Source organism: Trichechus manatus, unplaced genomic scaffold (assembly GCF_000243295.1).
Source record: "Trichechus manatus latirostris isolate Lorelei unplaced genomic scaffold, TriManLat1.0 scaffold00019, whole genome shotgun sequence".
NCBI classification, from domain to species: Eukaryota; Metazoa; Chordata; class Mammalia; order Sirenia; family Trichechidae; genus Trichechus; species Trichechus manatus.
The window spans coordinates 8,432,685-8,456,433 of record NW_004443955.1 but is presented as its reverse complement, the minus strand read 5'-3'; the positions used below and the strand labels follow the sequence as shown (position 1 = coordinate 8,456,433).

The window sequence follows — 23,749 nt, the reverse complement described above, 5'->3', positions numbered from 1 at the left end:
GAGATCCTGTGTACCTTCTCCTCGTTTCCCCCAATGGCAACAGCTTGCATAGCTATGCTGCAATATCATAAGTAGGAAATTGACCTTGATACACTCTCCACTGATCCTATTCAGATGACACCAGTTTTATAGATACACTCAACTCTCTGTGTGTGTTTAGTTCTATGCAATTTTATCACACATGTAGACTCATGTCATCATCTCAATCAAGATAGAGAACAGTTATATCACCACAAGGGTTCCTTTTATAAGCATACTCACCTCCCTCCACCACCCTCTTCCAGACCTAACCCTGGACATGCTGTAGGTTCTGTGACAGTGTTGGGTGCCTGTGATGCACCAAGTACTGAAAAGGCCCTGAACATAATATTTGCTCTCAGGAAGCCTACGAGCTAGTGTGTCAGGTGATAGGGATCAACTAAGGATGAACACTTGAGTGACATGTGTTTCCAGGGTTGCAGTGAGGATCAAAGAAGAAATTTTAAAAAAGCATATCGTTTAAAACCTATAAATTGACACACAGATGATAAAAAAATTTCTTTTTTTAGTATATACATCTTTGGCTATGTTAAGTACTGTCAGAATTTGGCGCAAGTTCAGGAAAACTCGGAGTCCCTCAGAGAAACTAGTTGTGATCCACACTGCATGGACAATAAAGACTAGGAAGATGAGTGTGTCCTGCCTGTGTGAGCCCAGGCAGGGCTCCTGATAGTGAAGTGGATGGGTACAATTTCTCTGGCTGACTACATGGTTTAGCCACTTTTCCCTGGAAGATCCTGCTAAAATGACAATAAAGGGATGCAAATGTTATAAATTGACAAGGATAAAGAGAGCGAGAGATGAGACATGGATGGAGAAAACTTTTGACAAAATTTTGAAAAATCTGACAAAATTCTGAAGACCTTAAGTGGATGGAGGTGTGGTAAATAGTAACAAGACTGAGGAAACCAAAGCTGAAACTCCATGCAGCTGAGGAGACAGACAGGAAGCTAGCCCATTCCCCTGGCAGACCCAGGGAGGACAGGCCTGCAGGGCACAAGTAATAGGACAGAGCAGAGATTCAGTGTGTGCATGCAGCAGCTGATCCTCCCACCCAATCCCTGGCCACCTTCACGGAGAATGCCATTAGCCAGGTGTTAACCTCGATTACCCAGAGAGGTATTACTAGTCTATACCCATCTGAGTACACAGAACTTCCAGTCAGCATTTGGGCCTTGCTGCTAACTCTGAATGGATAACCAAAACTCTCAGATCAAGAAAGTCCCCAAGATGAGAGAGTAAAGTATAATTGTCTTAGGTGGGGTTCTCTAGAGGAGCAAACCAGTGAAGTGTATATATATATTTATATATACTGTATATATAAATATATATAGAGAGAGATTTATTTCAAGGAAATGGCTCACGCAGTTATACAGGCTGGCAAGTTCCAAATCCACGGGTCAGGTGTTAGGCTGGAGGCTTCTCCTTACGTTGTTGCAGGGACTGATGAACATAAAATCAGCAGGTCAAATGGCAGGCTGCTGGCTCATAGGGCTGTGAGAGCTAGTGAATCCCAAAATCTGCAGGTCAGATGGCAGGCTGCTGGCTCACGTCCCAAGAACTGGAGGTCAGAGGATGACAAATTGGATGCAGAATCCAGAGAAAGTGAGATTTGCGAAAACATCTCCATATAATGGATGCAGGCCACAATCCTAAAGAAACTCCCCTTTCAACTGATTGGCTGTTCACATTAGATCACAAAATGGAGGATGATTACATAATTTCTGCCAAACCACTGAGAATCATAGCCTAGCCAAGTTGACACATAACATTAACCATTACAGTAACCAAACAGAAAACGATTTCAGAGGAAATTGAGATAACACAGGCAAATGAAGACAACTTTTAAAAAAATCCTTTAATTAATATCCACAGAGAACTGTAAGAATATATTAATGAAGTAAGTACAAGATGTTTTGAAAAACAAATTTGAAAAATATGAGAACATAATTTTTAAAATTTTAAGCCATGGCTGGAGGAGAAAGTAAATCTCTTAGTAGGTTAAAAAGAGAAAAAGAAATTAGAGAAAAGATGCAAGACTCAGCATAGTCCCACATCCAAGCAGTAGGAGTTAGAGAAAGAGCAAAGAAAATAGAGGAAATAAATTTATCAAAAACAATACAAGGATGTCTGTGAGCTGGAGAACATGAGTCCGTAGATGGAAGGGGCTCAGTGAGCACTGATAGCAATGAATAATATGCTCATGCCAAGGCTAGAGCCTTCTGAGATTTCAGAACACCAGGAATAAAAATACCCTAGAAACTTCCTGAGACAATAAAACAGGTCACATACAAAGGTCCGGAATCAGAATGGAATTGGATTTCTCAGCAGCAGCAGCAGCTCTAGATGCTGGAAGACAGTGGAGCAAGGCCTTAAAAATCTTAGGGGAAACTATAATTCTATACCCAGGCAAACTTTCAACCATATGTGAAGATAGAATAATGATATTTTTATACATGAAAATTTATCTCATGCACATTTTCCTAAGAAGCATTTAGAGAATATATTCCACAAATGATAGAATTGAGAAAATGGAAGAAGGGAATCTGGGATACAGGGTATCCAACACTGGAAAAAGGTGAAGGGAAGCCATAGGAAGCCAGATGTATAAAAGGCCTGGTGTGTAAGCAGTTCAGAGTGAAATAGGAGGAATGAGGTCCCACGTGGGGACTGATAGAATATATGGTTTGGTAGATAACAGTATGGGGCATGAGGAAAGAATTAAGACTATGTATATAGTAAAACAAGTCCCTGAGAGCCAAAGTACTACCTTGAGTATATCCCACCTGAATTTGGAGACCATCTCAAGAACAGATTTGACACATTGAACACTAGTGACTGAAGCCAGATGAATTGTGGGATGACATCAAGGACATCATACATGAAGAAAGCAAAAGACAGGAAAAAAAGAAAAGACCAAAATGGATGTCAGAAGAGACTCTGAAACTTGCTCTTGAACATACAGTAGCTAAAATGAATGGAAGAACTGAAGTAAAAGAGCTGAACAGATTTCAAAAGGCAGCTTGAGAAGACAAAGTAAAGTATGTAATGTCCAAAGACCTGGAGTTAGAAAGCCTAAACGGAAGAACACACTCAGCATTTCTCAAGAAGAAAGAACTGAAGAAAAAGTTCAAGCCTTGAGTTGAAATATTGAAGTATTCTATGAGCAAAATATTGAACGATGCAGGAAGCATCAAAAGAAAATGGAAGGAATACATAGAGTCACTGTACCAAAAGAAATTGGTTGACATTCAACCATTTCAGGAGGTAGTGTATCATCAAGAACTGACGGCATTGAAGGAAGAAGTCCAAGCTGCACTGAAGGCATTGGCAAAAAACAAGGCTCTAGGAATTGACGGAATACCAATTGAGATGTTTCAGCAAACGGATGCAGATCTGGGGGTGCTCACTCCTCTATGCCAAGAAATTTGGAAGATAGCTACCTGGCCAACCGACTGGAAGAGATCCATATTTGTGCCCATTCCAAAGAAAAGTGATCCAACAGTATGTGAAAATTGTCAAACATTATCATTAATATCACACCCAAGTAAAGTTTTGCTGATGATAATTCAAAACTGGTTGCAGCAGTACATTGACAGGGAACTCCCAGAAATTCAAGCCAGATTCAGAAGAGGACATGGAGCAAGGGATATCACTGGTGATGTCAGACGGATATTGGCTGAAAGCAGAGAATACCAGGAAGATGTTTACCTGTGTTTTATTGAATATGCAAAGGCATTTGACTGTGCGGATCATAACAAATTATGGATAACATTGCAAAGAATGGGAATTCCAGAACACTTAATTGTGCTCACGTGGAACCTGTATGTAGAGCAAGACGCAGTTGTTCAAACAGAACAAGGGGATACTGTGTGGTTTTAAAGTCAGGAAAGGTGTGTGTCAGGGTTGTATCCTTTCACCATATTTATTCAATCTGTATGCTTAGCAAATAATCTGAGAAGCTGCACTATATGAAGAAGAATGTAGCATCAGGATTGGAGGAAGACTCACTAAACAACCTATGATATGCAGGTGACCCAACCCTGCTTGCTGAAAGTGAAGAGGTCTTGAAGCACTTACTGATGAAGATCAACGGCCACAGCTTTCAGTGTGGATTATACCTCAACATAAAAAAAACAAAAACAAAAACAAAAAACTCTTCACAACTGTGCCAATAAGTAACATCATGATAAACGGAGAAAAGATTGAGGTTGTCAAGATTTCATTTTACTTGGATCCACAATCAACACCCATAGATGCAGCAGTCAAGAAATCAAATGACATATTACAGTGGGCAAATGTGCTGCAAAAGACGTCTTTAAAGCGTTAAAAAGCAAATATATCATTTTGAGGACTAAGGTGCGCCTGACCCAAGCCATGGTATTTATGCCTTTGAATTATGATGTTGACGAAGAATGCTGACTATACCAAGGACTGCCAAAGAACAAACAAATCTGTCTTGGAAGAAATACAGTGAGAGTGCTCCTTGGAAGCGAGGATGGCAAGACTTTGTCTCACATACTTTGGACATATTATCAGGAGGGACCAGTCCCAGGAGAAGGACATCATACTTGGTAAAATAAAGGGTCAGTGAAAAAGAAGAAGACCCTTGACTAGATGGATTCACACACTGGCTGCAGCAGTGGGCTCAAACACAGCAACGATTTTGAGGATGGCACAGGACCGGGCAATGTTTCGTTCTGTTGTGCATAGGGTCGCTATGAGTCAGAACTGACTTGACAGCACCTAACAACAACATATAATACAAGGGAAGTGAAACAAGCAGGTTGTCACCTGGTGTCCCTAGCAGGCTGGTGGTCAGAGGGGCACTGGAAGAAGCAGCACTGAGGCAGTTCCTGAGAGAGGATGTCTGCAGGGTCCTCCTGCTGGAAGGGCCTCCTGAATGGAGGGGAGGAGCCCAGTGCCCCTGCTGGGTGGCAGTGTCCTCAGGGGCAGCTGACTCTGGGTTCCTATTCTAGGCCCCTACCCTTTGAAACTGTGCTCTGGGCTCCTGAGCTGATGGTCCTTGGGATGGGGCATTGTTGTGGGTTGAACTGTGTCTCCCCAAGATATATGCTGAATTCCTAACCCCTGGTATCTCTGAATGTGACCTTATTTGGAAATAGGGTCTTTGCAGACGTAATCAAATTAAGATGAGGTCATCAGGGTAAGACCTAATCCAATATGCCTGGTGTCTTACAGAAGAGGAGAGGAGACACAAACACTCTGGGAGAATGCCCCATGATGGCAAAGACAGAGACTGGGGTGACATAGCTTCAAGCTAAGAAATGCCCAGGATTGCTGCCACGCTGGAAGCTGGGTCTTAGAATTCTGGGGCTGTTGTGATGGCTGAGTGGGCGTTGCTGTCCATGCTCTGGTTCTAGTCGGCATCTCTGCCTCTGTCTGTAACCAGTGGGCCCTCTCAAGGCTGCCAGCATGCCGCTTTCTGGGTTTCCTAAGCAGGACCCCACGAGAAGGCAGTGTGACCCCTGTGCAGCCCTCTGGATACACCCCAGAGGCTCCCATACTGTTTGCATTGAGGCAGGAAAGCTATTTAAATAGTTACCTTATAGATTGATTTTTTTTTTTTTTAAAGAATAGAAACAGGTGACATTAAAGCCTTTCATGAAGCAAAGTGACCCACCTCCATACCTTCTCAAATGATGAAGGTTCGTGAATCACCAGGTGTGAAATGCTGTTTTATCCAAATCTGTAATCCTCCCTGGGAGAGGTGTGTTTCCCATCTCCACCCTCTTTGGCCAAAGGTCCTCTTTGGGAGCCACCATCCACCCTACCAACCTGTCCTAGCAGCCTTTCACTGCTGTGACCACTCCTGGGGGCAGCCCCTTCCTCCGCAGTTTCTCATCTGCGAAGTGTGGATAAAAGTTAGGAGGGTTCAATGAGTTAACCCCTGGGAAGCACCTAGAACAGTGCCTGTGCCCAGGAAGCAAGATGCAAGCTAGATGATTTCGGGAGTTCTTTCGAAGCGTCTGTGTTTCAGTGAAATACCCAGCATCACTGTTCCTCTGTGTTTAGCACAAGTCACCACATTTACTCTGTGGCCAGTATCAAGGGCCCTGAAGTAGGCCCTGAGGTAGGCCCTGAGTTTACAGAGAGCCCCCTGGTGGCCATTCACAGCCTGGTGGCCTGGAGGCCCATTTGTCCAAGCGCTGAGGGGCTGGGCCCAGCCCACCATGGACAAGAGGGCTACTGGGAGGAAAACCTAGGAGGTGGAGCCAGCAAGTACTGGGACCCCTGTTGGTGGCAAATGCCTTCCAAGGTTGTCTATGGGGAAGCAGGGTTTCCAGACAGAATCTTTATGCACCATAAGCCTCAAGCATTATTTCAGCAAAAATCGTGGTAGGAAAGCTTCATGTCTCCCCAAGAACATGTTATAAAGTTTGCAAAAATTCTTATCAAGGGGGACTCCGAGTTTTCTATCAGGAAAGAGACACCTGAGGCCAGCTTCTGAGGCAAGCGGTGGTCGGTGGCTGCCTTAGGCCCGCAGCCCCAGGCCTCATCGCCACTGCTCAGGCCTCAGTGTGGGGCTCAGCCGTCCTGTTTGTGCCTTTGTGGCTCTGACTACAGGAGAGACCTTTGTTCATGGCGGGAGGCCTCGGAGACCTGGGTTCCAGGCCTCGGCCCAGCTCTAATTCACTGGGATTCGGGACATCTCAACCCCTGTGCACGTTCAATTTCTTCACCTATTTAATGTGAGGGGGAGGGGAGAAAGGAAGAAGGACAGAAATGACCACTGACTGAAAGGCTTCCAACAATCGGTCATTAAACTGGATGCCCCATTGTTTAACTCCACATTCCCCCTGGAAGGGTCCGCACAGGATGGGTGTGCCACTCAGGCGCACACGGGGTACATGTGGCCGTGGGTCCATCCTGGCCCAGCTGCTGGCTGTGGTCTGCCTCACTGACCACAGACCGCTGTCTTTTCCAGGCCCAGGTCCAGCTCTGGGGGCTGCCCGGTGCCTGGGCAGCTTTCGGACCCTTGGCTGCGTGACCAGTAATCCTGCCCTTTGTCCTCAAGCCTCCACCTGGGGTGGCTCTGCTGGGCCACCCAGAGGGTCATGTGGTTTCTGTGGCTACTCCCCAGCTCCGCTGTTGTCGTGCAGAAGCAGCCACAGACAGCACATAAATGAAGGACCACTGCTGTGTTCCCATAAAACTTTACTTACAAAAATAGGTGATGGGCCAGTTTGCAGACAGACCCCTGTTCTAAACAAAAAAAAAAACAAAAAAAACAAAAAACCATTGCCGTTGAGTCAATTCCAACTCATAGCGACCCTATAGAAATCTATAAAAAAAGAGGGGCTTTTTTTTTTTTTTTTTAAATTTACATCTAAGACTAATTACATTGTATGAACTATGTGTACATGGAAAGGGAAGCAATAAAAGCTATTTAAGGATGGTGGAATTATTAGTTTTCTTAGTATTTTAAATTAAGCGTTGTCTTTAACATTATTTTCATGAGAACATTCATATGGGCACGTGGCAGTTTGGGCAGAAACAATTGCTGCTGAGTGTGCACATGCATGCTTCTAAGTGCACGCCCCACATCTCGGCCTCCACTGTGTTCCCCCTGCCCGACCACCCAGTAAAAAAAAACCCATTGCCGTGAGTCAATACCATCTCATCGCTATCCTATAGGCCAGAGCAGAACTGTCCCATAGAGTTTCCGAAGAGTGGCTCGTGGATTCAAACTGCTGACCTTTTGGTTGGCAGCTGATCTCTTCACCACTGCGCCACCAGGGCTGCCTGACCAGAGCCCTTCAAATGGCACTGCCCCCGCCCCTGCCTGTCCCCCCCACCCGCCTGGTACAGGGCCTACCTTGTTCTCTTTGCTGATCTCTCTGCTCCATGGACACGAGGGCAGAGAAGTGAGCTTGATCGTAGGCTAGAACCAGGGGCGAGCAGTGGCATCTGTTGGGAGGGACCTCCAAGGGCAGGTAAATCCCTCCGAATGGGATTGGGGCGAAAGCTGAGGGCACAAACAAGGACAAAGGTGGTAGCAGCAGGAGGGCTGGAGCTGGGAGGGACCAGCCAGTTCATCTTTCACCCTCAGGGGTGAGGTGAGCCCAGAAAGGCTGCCGCCACAGCCAGGAGCAGAGCAGGGAGGGAAGACAGCCAACCAACACCCCAGCAGAGAGGAGCTCCTGTGGGCACTCTGTACCCACACAGGAGTTCATTAAACTCAGCAGTAAGAGCCGGTGCTGTTGGCTTGCGGACAGACGGAGATGCTCAGGCTCAGAGGGGCCATGCCTATCTGACCCCGACCCTGCAGGCCTGGTGGTGTGGACTAAATTGTGTTGCCCCAAAATATGTACTGAACTCCTGGCCCCTGTACTTGTGGATGTGATCCTGTTTGGAAATAAGGGGTTTTCTTTTGTTATGTTAATGAGGCTATTACTAGTGGAGGGTGGGTCCCAAATCTAATCACTTCTGAGATTTGAAAAGGGCAGGAGAGACACACAGATGCATGAAGGGGGAAATATGGTGTGAAGACAGATGGACACACAGGGCAGATGCCTCCACAGTCCGGGAACGCTGAGGACAGTGCAGCTACTAGAAGCTAAAATAGTCAGAGAAGGACCTCTCCTAGAGCTGGAGTCCTGAATTTAGACTTCTTGTTTCCTGAACTGTGAGACAATAAATTTCTGTTGTTTCTTCTTTTAAATATACTTGTGGTATTTCTGTTACAGCAGCACTTGAAAACTAGGACACCTGGGGACAGGATGCTGCCAGGAGACTCATGCAGGTGAACAGAGGAGAGGTGGGCCGGACAGCACAGAGACCGAAGGTCATCCAGATGCGCTGGTATCTGCCTGGAAACACGTTTTTCTAAATTTACTCCTTCCTCTCCTCATTCACCAAAAAAAAAAATTTTTTTTTTTTTTTTTAACAAAACAGCATCTATGCTTCTTGAGAGCTTCTTTGCTCTGTATCTTAGAGCCTCTCCTCTTGATTCTGAAGGAACTAACCAGAGAGCTTTAGCTGCCAAGTTCTAGGTCAGAGAGGAAATGAGACACAGGAGAAGGCAGTGTCGGGTAGGACAGACATATGCCAGCTCCTTCCCTACCCTGATCATCATGCCACTTAAGACTCTCTCTGGCAGTTGTGGATTGAACATGGACAGTGCATCCTCACTTGTAAAATGGCCTGGAAGGCCCCGACTTTTGTGAAGGCACAGATTTAAAGCCAGTTCACTGGCGATTACTGGGCTGGGGTGAGTCACTTGTCACTCCTTATCTGGTGTTCACTGTCAAGGGGACCTCCTTATGACGATGTCTTCTAAAGACAAAAGGGGAGACACGGCATCAAAGGAAACATGGTTAGTGCTGGTGATGGAAATGAAGAGAAAATGAAAACACCTATGAGGGGCTGTGGTGTACAGGGGTGTTGGGGCAGAGGGACTGGGGTGACCCAGGGAACTTCACTCATTGCAGAAGCGGCCCCGTCCTCGTGGTCTACCCCCTCTGGCCACTCCCCTTTTACTCTCCTGTCCAGAGAGGGTGCTGGCCCTGCAGCTCTCCAGCCCCAGGGCCTCAGGGAGCCATGGGCTGAAGTGGAGGAAGCACCTGAGGGGATGCCCCTGTGCTGGGATTGAATGGGGTCCTCCATGAACTCACCCATGTAACTTGGGTGCATTACTTAGCCTCCCTGGATGGAAAGGGCACGTTTTACTCTGGGAGGTGAGGGTGGACAAGAGAATACGCATGAAAGGGCCACCATGCACAGCAGTGGGCTCTTGGGCAGAGGGTAGATAGCCCTTCTGTCCTTGGCTCCTTGTTTACCTGTTTCTACCACAACCTTGCCAAGTGATTTCATGCTTTTTGTCTTCCAAGATACTCTTTAAAACATGTGTAGCCTGCAGAGGGGGTGGGATGGGGACTGGAGTAGCGAGCAGCACTGGGCTGAGCACTAGTGTCTATCGGAGGGGGTGCTGTTGGCCTGTTAGTCATGCTGTGGGCATGCAGATGAGGGTGGGGTAGAGGTGGGGCCTCTGGGTTTAGTCCCATCCCAACATGGCCAGATTCCTCATTGCCACTGTGATGGTTAATTTTATGTGTCAAGTTGGCTAGGCTATGGTTCCCGGTGGTTTGGCCAAGCACTAGTCTAGCTGCTGTTCCATAATGTTTTCTAATGTAATGCAATCACCATCCATAATGAAATTTAATGTAATTAAAACAGTCAGTTGAAAAGGGAGTTTCCCTAGGGTGTGTTCTGCCCCTAGACTATAAATAGATATTTTGGGAGAAACTCTCACTTCACTCTGCACTCTTTCTCTTGCTTGACCTGTGGATCTTGGACTTGCCAGCCTCCCACAATCATGTGAGCCAATCCTTGAAGTAAATCTCTCTGTTTCTATATATGTATCTCACTGGTTCTGTTTCTCTAAAGAACCTGACTAAGACAGCCACCTTTAGTTTATATAAGAGGGTGGATGCCAAGAGTGATCTCTTCTGCTATGAGGGAGGAAAAAGAAACACATCAAGTAGAGGAAAAATGATGACAAATAACATGATCTTTGTCCTCGCAGAGTAACACTCTGGGATCTTCTGGAAACTCAATCCTTATGTTATGCTCTCTCTTCTTTAACTGGAATGCTAAGCTTTCTGGGCTATGAATAAAACACGTTTCTCTCAGGAGCTTACCTTCTCCACCTGAGTCTCTTAGCATTGTATCTGCTACAACAACGATTGGTCTTCTTAATATATGGGCCAGGACAAAAACATGGAACTCTTCTAGACTCTCGTAGACAGGATCCTCCGAGTTGTCCATGCTAGGAAAAAAATCAAAGCAAGCCTGTTACCAAATTATATAAAAATGAAAGATGGAGAAAGTATATTCTGTACAGGGTCTGAGACCTTCCCTTTGGGATCTTAGCTCCCTTGTCCCCTGCAGTCACTGCTATCTGAGGCCACCTCCCATGCCATCCACTGACTGGCAAATGCACAAGTCCCAGCTTCCCACCCTCCACCCGGGGCTGAGCATTCCAAGGAGACATGAACTTGAAGGTGGTGGTTTCTGGCCACCTCTAAGATGAGGTCTCTCAGGTGGCAGAGGAGCCTACCACAGTGATGGTAACATGGCAGCTAGTCTCTGGGGGTGCTGGCAAGGAAGGATGGAAGCTTCCTTGTCAGTTCATTCCATCTGCATCTGGAGCTGGAGCCTCCCCCATCAGAGACTAGGTACACCCAGGCACAGCTGACAGGCTGGTGGGGTCCATTACTACAAAGATCTGAGAAGCCTCTGGAAAGACTCCACCCCATGGGAGAGGACATGGGCTGAGAAGGCTCAAGCCTCAGAGTCAGGCAGCAGAGAGTGACTCTGAATGCTACCTAGGCTATTTGGGCCCTCCCAGCACAGGGCCACATTCATGTCTGAGGCTCCAAGAACTGCTGTCGTGAAAAGCTCTAAGATATTTGGGCAGAAGATCATGGCCTTGATGTCCCTTAACAATAGGGCTGGCCCAAAGGGAAGGGCACATTAAGAGCGCCAGAGCTCACAACTGCATCTGTGGGTCCAGCCCAGGCAGCAGTGCCCAGCCAAGACCCCTATGTCACTTCAGCTGGTTCATGAGAACCCTGTGGATGTTCAGAATGAAATGAGGGAGGTCTGGTAGGACTGGGGCAGGTGGGGGCCACAGCCAGCATGTTGTGGCCCTGGTTGAAGGCGCAGGTGGTGTGGTCTTGGAAAACAGTGCTCCACGTATACAGCTCCCAGCCAACTGCTTAAATTATTTCTAGAACAAAGGCTGCAAATCTTAGGAATGCATCATGATCACCTTGAGAGTTCTGTGCTGTTGTTATACTATCTACCTATTTTTTCTTTTGTTAAATTTTACTTATTTTGTTGTTGTTGAGAATAGACACAGCAAAACATACACCAGTTCAACAGTTTCTACATGTACCACTTAGTGACACTGATTACATTCTTCAAGTTATGCAACTGTTTTCACCTTCCTTTTCTGAATTGTTCCTTCCCCATTATATTCACTGCCCCCTAAGATTCCTACCTAATCTTTCAAGTTGCAGTTGTCAGTGTGATCCCATATAGATAGTTCTTAAAAGAGCATAATGTTCAACGCAGATATTTTTTTTTTACTAGTTAAGCTAAACTGTTTGGTTTTAAGAAGACTTTAGGGGATATTTTGGATTTAAGGTTTACAGATTATCTCAGGGCAATAGTTTCAGAAGTTTATCCAAACTTCATGGCTCCAGAAAGTCTGGAGTCCATGAGAATTTGAAATTCTGTTCTGCATTTTGCCCCTTTTGATCAGGATTCTTCTATAGCATCTTTGATCAATATGTTAGGTAAAGGTAGTGGGCACCATCCAGTTCTTCTGGTCTCATGGCAAAGGAGGCAGTTGTTTATGGAGGCAATTAGCCACACATTCCATATTCTCTTTCTGTTCTTGATGCTTTTTCTTCTTCTGTGGATCCAGGCAAATAAAGACCAAATGTTGTACCTCGGATAGCTGCTTGTAAGCTTTTAAGACCACAGGCACTACACAATTGTAAAAACAGCATGGGAAGTACAATCAAGATCAACAGCTCAAGGCTGATTCCTATGAGGTGGGGGGTCAGACATGCCTCCTGTCTCTGCCATCTTTAGCAATTCTGACACCAACCATCCCTCCCATAGCACTCTCTACTTCTCTGCTGGGTTTGATAATTCATTGTAATGGCCACACAGAACTCACAGACCATACTCACGATTATGGAGTTTATTAGGGAAGTAACAGTTACAATTCAGGCTTAGGAACACTCAGGATACAGTTCTTCCATTAGGACAGCCTCCTCCCAACTGTGCTCGCACAGGCATGCCTCTCCCTGGCCCTAGGCCTCTCCCCAAAGGCACTCAGTTTTCTCTCTCCGTAGGCTGGGAAGCCCACTGCGCCATCTCCTGCTGCCAGGTCTCTGCTGCTGGGTCTCTCCTGCCACTGCTTCTCACTGTCTTCAGGGTTATAGCTTGCTCTCTCTTGGTCTCCTGCTTCCAGGAGCTTCTCAGTACAAGGATCCTGGGTCCAAAGGGCGCGCTCTCTGCTCCTGGCTGTTCTTCCTTGGTGGTGGTAGGATCCTCCTCTCTGCTCTGGAATTGGCTCTCTTTTAAGGAAAAACTGACCAATCCTCTTGGTGGGCCACAAGTAGCCTATCACATAGTCCTGCTTAATTACCTGGGTGGGAGTTACAAGACCATGGCTAGAGAGGCCACACAAAATAATCAAATCTCACCACAACAATGAACTAGGATGTAGAACAGAAGCACTAAACCTGTTATTAGGCCAATTAACTGGGTTGCTCCATGAAACTGTGACCCTAAATCTCCAAACCAAGAAACAAAATCCCATGAGGATTTTGGTTGTTCATAAGCAGCCTCAGCAGCTGCTCTTTTTCAAAATTTTTGTCATTGTTGTAAATATGTCTACAACGTAACTTTTTCCAATTCAGTTTTTTACAAGTGTGCAACTTATTGACAGCAATTAACAATAATCGGCTGTGAAAACCTACCCTTAATTCAATATTTCCATCACCATCAATCCTGCCTTTCCCCTTCCCTCCCACCCCTGGTAACCACTAGTAAACTTTGTTCTCTATACATTTGCCTTTTCTTGTTTTTTTATATAAGTGAGGTCATACAATATTTGTCCTTTTGTGATTCGCTTATTTAATTCAGCATAATGTCTTCCAGCTCCATTCATACTGTAGCACGTATCAAGACTTCATTTCTCCTACTGGCTGAGTAGCATTCCATTGTATGCATGTACCGCATTTTGTATATCCATTCATCTGCTGATGGGCATTTAGGTTGCTTCCACTTTTTGGCTATTGTGAATAGTGCTGCAATGAACATTGTTGTACAAGTCTATGAGTGTCTGCTTTCAAGTCTTTTGGGTATATACCTATGAGTGGAATTGCTGGGTCATATGGTAGTTCTGTTTTTAGTGTTTTGAGGAACCACCACACTGTTTTCCACAATGGTTGTACAGGTTTGCACTCCCACCAAAAATGGATAAGGGTTCCAATTTCCCTATATACTCGCCAACATTTGTTATTTTCAGTTTTTTATCTTAGTCATCCTAGTGGGAGTGAAATGGTTTCTCATTGTGGTTTTGATTTGTATCTCTCTGATGGCTAATGACACTTAGCATCTTTTCATGTGTTTGGTAGCCATTTGAATGTCCTCTTTAGTGAAATACCTCTTGAAGTCCTTTGTTCATTTTATGATTTGGTTATTTGTCTTTTTGTTGTTAAGTTGTCGAAGTTTTATATATATTTTGGTAATTAGATTCTTGTCAGATATATGGTTTCTGAAGATATTCTCCCAGTCGGTAGCTTGTCTTTTCACTTTTTTGGTAAAATCTTTTGATGAACAGAAGTTTTAAATTTTTATGAGGTCCCATTTATTTATTTTGTCTTTTGCTGTTTGTGCTTTTGTTATTATTATGTTAGATAATCCATTGTTAAAAGCTAGCCCTGACAGCATTGCTCCTGCTTTTTCTTCTAAGAATTTTATGGTTTTAGCTTCACATTTAGGTTCTTAATCCATTTTGAATTTGTTTTTGTGTATGGTGTGAGGCATTGTCTTAGGCTGGGTTCTCTAGAGAAGCATAACCAGTAAAGCGTATAAATATATATAGAGAGATTTATATCAAGGAAACAGCTCACGCAATTGTAGAGGCTAGAACGTCCCAAGTCCGTGGATCAGGGTAGAGGCCTCTCCCAAGTCATGCAGCTGCAGAAGCTGGTGAGGCCACAATCAGTGGGTCGGAGAGCCGGGCTCCTGCTCACAGGCTGTGAAGGTTGACGAATTCCAAGATTGGCAGGAAAGACTGCAAGGCTTCTCCTGATTCATGTAGCTACAGGGGCTGGCAAACCCAAGATCGGCAGGTCAGAGAGCAGGGCTCTGCTCACAGGCTGTGAAGATCGATGAATACCAAGTTCAGCAGATAAGCTTACAGCTCAAGTCTCAAGAACCGGAGGTGAGACGACAGGAGGCAGCCGCAGGATCCAGAGTGAGCAAAAAGCCAGAATGTCTGTTTATAGTCAGATGCAGGCCACACCCTCAAGGAAACTCCCTTTCATCTGACTGGCTACTTACAGCATATTCAATCATGGGAATGATCACATATAAACCTGAGAATCATGGCCCAGCCAAGGTGACACACAATCTTAACCATCACAGGCATGGATCCTGTTTCATTTTTCTTCCTGTAGGAATTCAGTTTTCCCAGCACCATTTATTGAAGAGAGTCTTCTTTCCCCCATTGAATGGATTTAGCACCCTTATAAAAAAATCAGTTGACCATAGATGTGTGTAGGTTTATTTCTAGACTCTCAGTTCTACTCCACTGGTCTATGTGTCAACTATTATACCAGTATCAGGCTGTTTTGATTACTGCAGCTGTATAGTATGTTTTAAAATCAGGAAGTGTGACTCCTTCAGCTTTGTTCTTCTCTTTTAACATTGCTCTTGCCATTCCATATAAAAGTTGAGGATTGGTTTTTCTACTTCTGAAAAAAGAAGGCCGTTGGAATTTTTATTGGAATTGCATTGAATCTATAGATTGCTTTGGGTCTTACTGACATCTTAACAATATTAAGTCTTCCAATCCATGAACCTGGAACATCTTTCCATATATTTAAGTCTTCTTTAATCTCTTTCAGCAGTGTTTTGTAGTTTACATCATATATGTCTTTAGATTTATTCTCAGGTATTTTATTCTCTTAGGTGCTATTGTAAATGGAATGGTTTCCCTAATTTCCCTTTCAGATTTCTCACTGCTGGTGAGAAATTTTCTTGTGGACTCTGGGGTTTTCTATGTATAGGATCATATAATCCACAGATAGAGATAATTTTACTTCTTTTCAAATCTGGATACCTTTTATTTCCTTTTCTTGTCTTACTGCTCTGGCTAGGACTTTTAATACAATATTGAATAGAAGTAGTGAGAGTGGGCAACCATATCTTGTTTCTGATTTCAAGAGGAAAGCTATCAGTCTTTCTCCATTAAGTATAATGTTGGCTGTTGGCTGTATGCCCCGAATCATGTTGAAGAATTTCCCTTCTATTCTATTTCTTTAGAGTTTTCATCAAGAAAAGGTGTTGGATTTTATCAAATGCTTTTTCTGCATTCATAGAGATGATCATGTGCTTTTTTCCTTTGTTCTATTGACGTGGTGTATTATGTTAGTTGATTTTCTAATGTTGAACCATCCCTGCATTCCTGGAATAAATCCCACTTGGCCATGGTATATAACGCTTTTAATATGCTGTTGGATTCTGTTTGCTAGTATTTTGTTAAAGATTTTTGCATCTATATTCATAAAAGATATTGCCTGTAGTTTTCTTTTCTTGTGGTATCTTTGTCTGGTTTTGGTATTAGGGTTATGTTTGCTTTATAGAATGAATTAGGGAATATTCTTTCCTTATCTCTGTTTTGGAAGAGTTTAAATAGTAGTGTCTTTTCACTTTTTTGTTTTGTTTTGAGGGTTTTTATCACTGATTTGATCTCTTCACTTATTATGGGTCTGTTGAGACTTTCTATTTCCTCTTGAGCCAGTTTGGGAAGGTTGTGTGCTTCTAAGAATTTGTCCATTTCATCTAGGTTATCCAGTTTGTTGCCATACAGTTGTTCATAATATTATGTCATAATTCTCTTTATTTCTATCAGATCAGTTGTAATGTCCCCTCTTTCATTTTTTATTTTGGTTATTTGCATCGTATCTTTGTCAGTCTAAAACAGATTTGTTAATTTTATTGACCTTTTCAACGAACCAACTTCTGGTTTTATTGATTCTCTCTATTGCTTTTCTGTTTTCAATTTTATTTATTTCTGCTCTAATCTTAGTTATTTCCTTTCTTCTGGGAGGTTTAGGCTTAGTTTTCTCTTCTCTTTCTAGTTTCTGTAGTTGTCGAGTTAGGCTGTTCATTTGGGGTCTTCATTCTTTCTTCCTGTAGGCATTTATTGCTTTAAGTTTCCCTCTGAGTACTGTCTTTGCTGCATCATAAGTTTTGGTATGTTTGCTTTCATTTTCATTTTACTCTGGGAAATTTGTGATTTCTCTTTTTATTTCTTCCTTGACCCATTGGTAGTTTAATAGTATGTTGTTTAATTGACAGATGTTGTGTATTTTCCAGGTTTTTTTTTTTTTTCTTTCTGTTATTGATTTCTAGCTTCACTCCATTGTGGTCAGAGAGAACACTTTGCATGATTTAAATATTTTAAAATTTTTCAAGACTTGCTTTGTGAGATAACAAGTGGTCTCTCCTGGAGAATGATCCCTGTGCACTAGAGTAGAATGTATATTGTGCTGTTTTGGGGTGGAGTTTTTTATATATGTCTGTTAAGTCTAGTTGGTTTATAGTGTTATCCAAACCCTCTGTTTCCTTTTGATCTTCTTTCTAGATGTTCTGTCTAATATTGAAAGTGGTGTATTGAAGTCTCCAACTATTATTATAGTACTATTTCTCTCTTCAATTCTATCAGTGTTTGCTTTATATATTTAGGTGCTCCGATGTTGGGTGCATATATATTTATGATTGTTAAATCTTCTTGATGGATTGACCCTTTTATCCCTATATAATATGTCTTTATCTCTTCTAACAGATTTTGTTTAAAGTCTACTTTATCTGATATTAAGATTGCCACCCTAGCTCTCTTTTGGTTATTGTTTTCCATCCTTTCACTTTCAACCTATTTGTGTCCTTGGGCTTCAGGTGTTTATCTTGTAAACAGCATATAGCAGGATCATGTTTTTTTTTTTTTTCAATCCATTCTGCCACTCTCTGCCTTTTGATTGGAGCACTTAGGCAATTTACACTCAGTGTAATTACTGACAGGAAGTGACTTACTTCTGCCATTTTGTTATGTTTTTGTGTGTCTTAAGCCTTCTTTGTCTTTGTCCTTTATACTGCTTGCTTTTGTGTTTTGTTGGTTTATTGTAGTGAGCCTTTTTGGTTCTCTTCTCCTTTCCTTTTGTGTATTTTTAAAATATATTTTCTTAGTGGTTGCTATGAATATTACATTTAACAGCTTGTATTTATAATATTCTAGGTAAGTTGGTACCAACCTAACTTCAGTAACATACAAGAAATTCTATTTCTATACCATTCCTCTCCTCCCTTTTTGTTGTTGTTATCACTAATTATTTCTCTATATTTCATGTGCCCTGTAACATAATTTTATCTTTGCTTTTTATATATTTGTTATTTAAAAACCTGAAGGACAAAACATTTAGAATTATCAAGTGTAAGTATCTTATTACTAGCCTCAAAACTTGTCCATGCATTTTCTTTTATTGGAAATCTGCTTTTCTGTATGGCTTTGAATTACTTTCTAGTGTCTTTTCCCTTCCATCTGCAGAACTCCCTGTAGGGCCTCTCTGGTTGATATGAACTCTCTCAACTTCTGTTTGTCTGGGAACATTTTAATTTCACCATCATTCTTGAAGGATGGTTTTGCTGGGTATAGTATTCTTGGTTGACAGTTTTTTTCTTTCAGCACTTTAAATATTTCATTTCATTGCCTTCTGGCCTCCAATGTTTCTGAGGAAAAACTGGCACTTATTCTTATTGTGATCCTTTGTATGTGACTGCTTCTCTCTCACTGCTTTCAAAGATTCTCTCTTTAACTTTACTTTTTATAGAGCCTAAGTATTATGTGTCTTGGTGTAGATCTCTTTGGGTTTATCATGCTTGGGGGTTCTTTGAGATTCTTGGATTTGCAGGTTCATGTCCTTTGTTAGATTGGGGGAAATCTTCTGTCATTTCTTCAATTATGCTTTCTGTCCCTTTCTCTCTCTCATCTCCGTCTATGATGCATATATTAGGTCTCTTCTTGTTGTCCCAGAATTCCATTTAACTTTGCTCAGCCTTCTTGAGCCCACATTCTTATTGTTCTTCAGCATCTGTAATTTGAACTATCTTATCTTCTAATTCACTGATTCTTTCTTCTGTTGTTAAGTCATTCTATTGTGTTTCTCATTTCAGTTATTGTCCCTTTCAGTTGCAATATCTCTTTTTTTAGATCCTCATTTTGTTCTTGCATTGTTTTCTTTATTTCTTTTAGCTTTCTGTCTTAGCTCTTTATTTATGTTTAAAGTTGTATTATATTCTTCCATTTTTTTCATTATCTGGTCATTCCTAGATGTGCTTTCACTCCTTTTGTCCCGTTCATTTGGATGGACCATTGTTTTTCTGTTCTTTGTGTGTCTTGTGATTTTTTTTGTTGGGGCATGGGAATTTTGAGGCTGCTAACTTTCTCAGTTTTCTCCAGTATTTGGTGTTTTTGTCCACATTATTTTCTTCAAAAAACTCTTAGGCAGACAGAGCCTTTGGCTTTTACTTGCCGTTTCCTTTCCCTCTCTGTGATAGCTCCTTCTCCCTCCCTGGTTTTATTAGGATTTGAAAGTTCCAGGTCTCAGTTTTCAACTTTCAGTCCCTCCCAAACACACCAGAGAACATGCTGTGGTCAATCTGTCCACCAGCAGGCATTGCCAGTCAGGCAAGATATCATGTACTAATCAATCCGTCCATTAGGGGGCACAGTCCTCTCTCTCTAGTATTACTACCTTCCCTTCTGTTTCAGCAACCATATTTTTAGTTAGAAATCCACACTCAGTGAGCCCCATCATGGTGGATGTTGCCCTTCAGCATGTCCAAGGCTTCCTTCCCTGCTCTGGGGGGCTACTTATATCTGAGCTGGCATTCAGGGGAAGTACAGGCAGACTTTCCTCTATTTCAGGAGAAGGAGGGGCTGGCACTCCCCAGAAGGACCTCTTTGAGAGATCTATGTTGTTAGATTCAGAGCCCCAGTAGCCCTCTGATGGTTGGGGGAGCAGTCTCTACTTAGGTGACACACCTCCTGATTCCACTGTCGGTAACCTTCTTTAAGAGTTTTTATCAGCCCAGCGGTCAACAGTTACTGGTTGGGGGAGGGGCTGTCACACTCCAAATGGACCCCCAGGGAGGTATGCCTTGTTGCTATCAGAGCCTGCCCCGTAGTATGTTGGCTGTGGGTGTAGCCTCCACTCAAGATGTCTGCTTCCTAGCACACAGCAGCCTCAGTCAGCAGTCCTCAGTGCTGACTGTAAGGTGTAGCAGACAGACCCAAACTGATTTCCAGGTAGGTCTGTTCTGTTGGTTTCATAGGCCTCAGCTATGGGTTGCACAGGGAGGCAGGTAGAGTGCTGACTATGGGAGCAGACTCCACTGTGGGGCCCTTCTGTATTAGTTTGCAACACTCTGGCAACCAACAAGTACCAGGTGGAGTAGAGGGTGTCATGTTCTGGTCAGGTCCCCATGGAGGTCTGCCTTGTTGCCGTCAGAGTCCACCTGGTAGATTGCTGGCTGTAAGTACAGCCTCCACTCAAGGATCCTGCTTCCTAGTACACAAAAACCTCAGTCAGCAGTCCTTAGTGCCAACTGGAAGTGGGGTCAGACTAACCCTATTTGACCCCCAGGGATGTTTGTCCTGGTGGCTTCAGAGGCCAGATCTATGGAGTGCACAGGGAGGCAGGCAAAGTGCTGACTATGGGAGCCAACTCCACTGCATGGGCCTTCTGTAGCAATTCACAGCAGACTTTCAGCCTATAGTGTCCAGGTGGAGGAGGTGCTAACACATTCCAAATGAATCCCCAGGGAGGTCTGCCTTGTTGCTATCAGAGCCTCTCCTGTAATATGATGGCTGTGAGCGTAGCCTCCACTCAAGTTGCCTGTTTCTGGGCACACATCAGCCTCAGCCAGCAGTCCTCAGCACTGACTGGAAGGGGGAGCAAACAGACCTGAACTGACTCTCTGGGAGGTTTGTTCCATTGGTTTCAGAGGCCTGAGCTATGGGGTGCACAGGGAGGCAGGTAGAGAGGTAACTATGAGAGCAGAAACCATTGCATGGGCCTTCTGTAGCAATTTGCAGTAGGCTTGCAGCCAACAGTGTCTGGTGGAGAAGGTGCTGGCATAGTCCAAACAGGCCTCTGAGGAGGTCTGCCTTGCTGATTTTAGATCAGAAGCTTGGGGTCCTGTATCTTTTTACAGGCAGGGATTGTGGTGGTTAAGGAAACAGGCTCCTTTTCTGGGGCTACTTCCCCAGTTAACAACAGCCAATGGCCGATGTGGCTAGGGGGAGGTACAGGGATGGTGGAAGGAGCAATTTGCCTACCATATGCAACTTGTTGATTCATTGATTCTTGCCTGTCTTCAGTTTGGCTGCTTTCCTCTGCTCTGCAATTCAAAGTCCCTCAAAGCTGCGTACCGTTTCCTTGTTGGATTGGTGGGGGAGGGTCAGAATGATGGTCTATTTACGCCTCCATCTTCCAAAAATTTCTATTTTTTCTTATTTATTCCTTTTTTGCGACCTAATTTACCTTATTATAGTTTAGAAATTTGGAGGGACCAAAAGTTCACAAAAAAAGTTGCACATATAATACAAAGAGCTTTTATTTTCCTGAACTGTGTTCGTTTCCTAGGGATGCCGTGACAAAACACCACAACATGGAGGCTTTAAAACAACAGGAATTTATCATATCACAGTTCTAGAGGCTGACAATCTGAATTTGGGGCCTTGGCAGAGCCGTGCTCCTTCTGAAGCCTCTAGGGGAAGATCCTTCCTTGTCTCTTCTGGTTTTGGTCATCCCAGGCATTCCTTGGCATCTTCACATGGTGTACTTCCTCTGTCTGTCTCTGTATACCCTCTCTTCTTTTATGATTGGATTAGGACCAATCCTACTCCAGTATGACCTCATGCTAACACATAACATCTCAGAAAGACTCTATTTCCAAACAAGGTCACATTCAGAGGTACCAGGGGTTAGGACTTTAACAAGTCTTTTCAGCGGCACAATTCAATCTATAATGTTGCCAATCTGATGCCCTATAACTCTGGAAGAGTTTAGTGGGTCCTATAAACAAGGGCATTCTCCTACATAACCACAACACAACCATCAAAGTCAGGGAATTAACACTGATATGATACATTACTGCTATCTGATCACCAGACTTCATTCGTGTTTTGCCACTAGTGCCAGTAATGCCTTTTAGGATAAAAGACTCCAGTTCAGGATGACAAATCGCATTTAGTTGTCTCTTTAGCCTCCATTAGTCAGGAGCAGTTTCTTAGTTTTTTCTTGACTTTGATGACCTTTTGAAGACTAAGACAAGTTATTTTGTAGGATGTTCTCTAACCTGTGTCTGTCTGAGTAGAGTCAATGGAGGCATGCATCTTGGCAGGGATATCATAGAATCGCTGCTGCCTCCTTTGCACAGCTTTCTATTGTGAAACTGCACATGGCTGCAGCTTGCCCCATTACTGATGGTATCGACTTGATCGCTCCATTAAGGTTGTATGAAAGCTTCACTGCTGAAAAATTACTTCCCCTTTGTATTAATAAGCATTTTGTGGAACTGTGAATCTATGCAAATATTTCATTCCTCACCAAACTTTTATATGCTCATTTACATCAGATGGATTCCTGGTTTTCTATGTTACGCATTGGATTATAACCTATTAGTGTGATCATTTATTGTGATCATCAAATACTTCTCAGTTCGATCAATGTGGGCTCATTCAAGCTAACCTGTGACATCCTCCCACCCTTTTTTAGAGTGCTTCCTTGCTTTCTAGGACAAGAAGATGGTTCAGACTCATCTTGTACTTTCCCTGTCCCAGCCCTGGATTCAGCCATTTTTCCAGGGAGCCCTAGTTATAATACCAGTTATCAGTCGCTGTTGAGTTGGTTCTCACTCACGGCAACCCCATGTGTGTCAGAGTAGAACTGTATTCCATAGGGTTTTCAATGGCTGATTTTTGGAAGTAGATTGCTAGGCCTTTCTTCCCAGGTGCCTTGGGGTGGACCCAAACCTCCAACCTTTCAGTTAGCAGCTGAGTGTGTGAAGCATTTGCACCACCCAGGGACTCTTATTTATAATACATAATGGTATTTGGAAACCAAAATCTGTTCACTGCTATTGGGATGTCATTGCTCCTAGATGCTTTCAGTGGACAGAGCTAGGAAATACATGTTTGTATGTGAGTGTGTGTGTGTGTGTATGTGTATGCATGTACACTCACACACATAATACACATTGCATCTTCTTAAATTTTCATATCAATATATACTAGAAACCTTAAGTTGACTGATACCTCTAAATCCAGTCCAACACCACAAAGGCCATTCTATCTATATTCTATCTATAACTCCCTTCTCCAGCAGGGAGAAACCTGGTTTCTATTGATCTTAAACATCTACTTATTCAGTCATTCTCCTTGTACGGCAGCAATCTGCAGTATCTGCTGTCACCCCTGCCCACAAGTTTGCCCTCTTCACCCTGTCTGGGTCTGACACCCTGGCTATGGTCCTCCACGCCCTCCCATGCCCCTGCCCACTGCAGACACTCATCTGACTATCCCACCTAATGGCTTTAGAACTGAGTTTTTCAGTAAGGAAAGCAGAAGAGGAGTGTTCTGTTTTGTTGTTTTTAAAAATATATATGTGCCAACTCTAAACACAGTACTCCTGGGTGTACATTTCAAAAACCTCACAGGGGATTACCCTGCCCAGGTGGGAGCCAAGCTGCTGGGTGTGTGGAGACCAAGTGCTTCTGGAAGCACATTCCTGATCCCATGGTCTGTTCCACAGTAAGTGCTCACAGGTGCCAGGCTAGAAGATGACGGCACAGGATAGCCACCGGCACAGAGAGG

At 43.5% G+C, this 23,749-nt stretch overlaps 1 protein-coding gene across 1 annotated transcript in view; it reads right to left on the bottom strand.

Annotated features, from left to right (window-relative positions):
* Positions 1 to 23,749, bottom strand: part of OTUD7A (OTU deubiquitinase 7A) — a 186,252-nt gene that overhangs the window by 12,481 nt on the left and 150,022 nt on the right. The window contains 2 exon segments of the mRNA XM_023727856.1: positions 7,880 to 8,029; positions 10,704 to 10,831. Coding sequence (XP_023583624.1) covers positions 7,880 to 8,029; positions 10,704 to 10,831 — 278 coding nt within the window.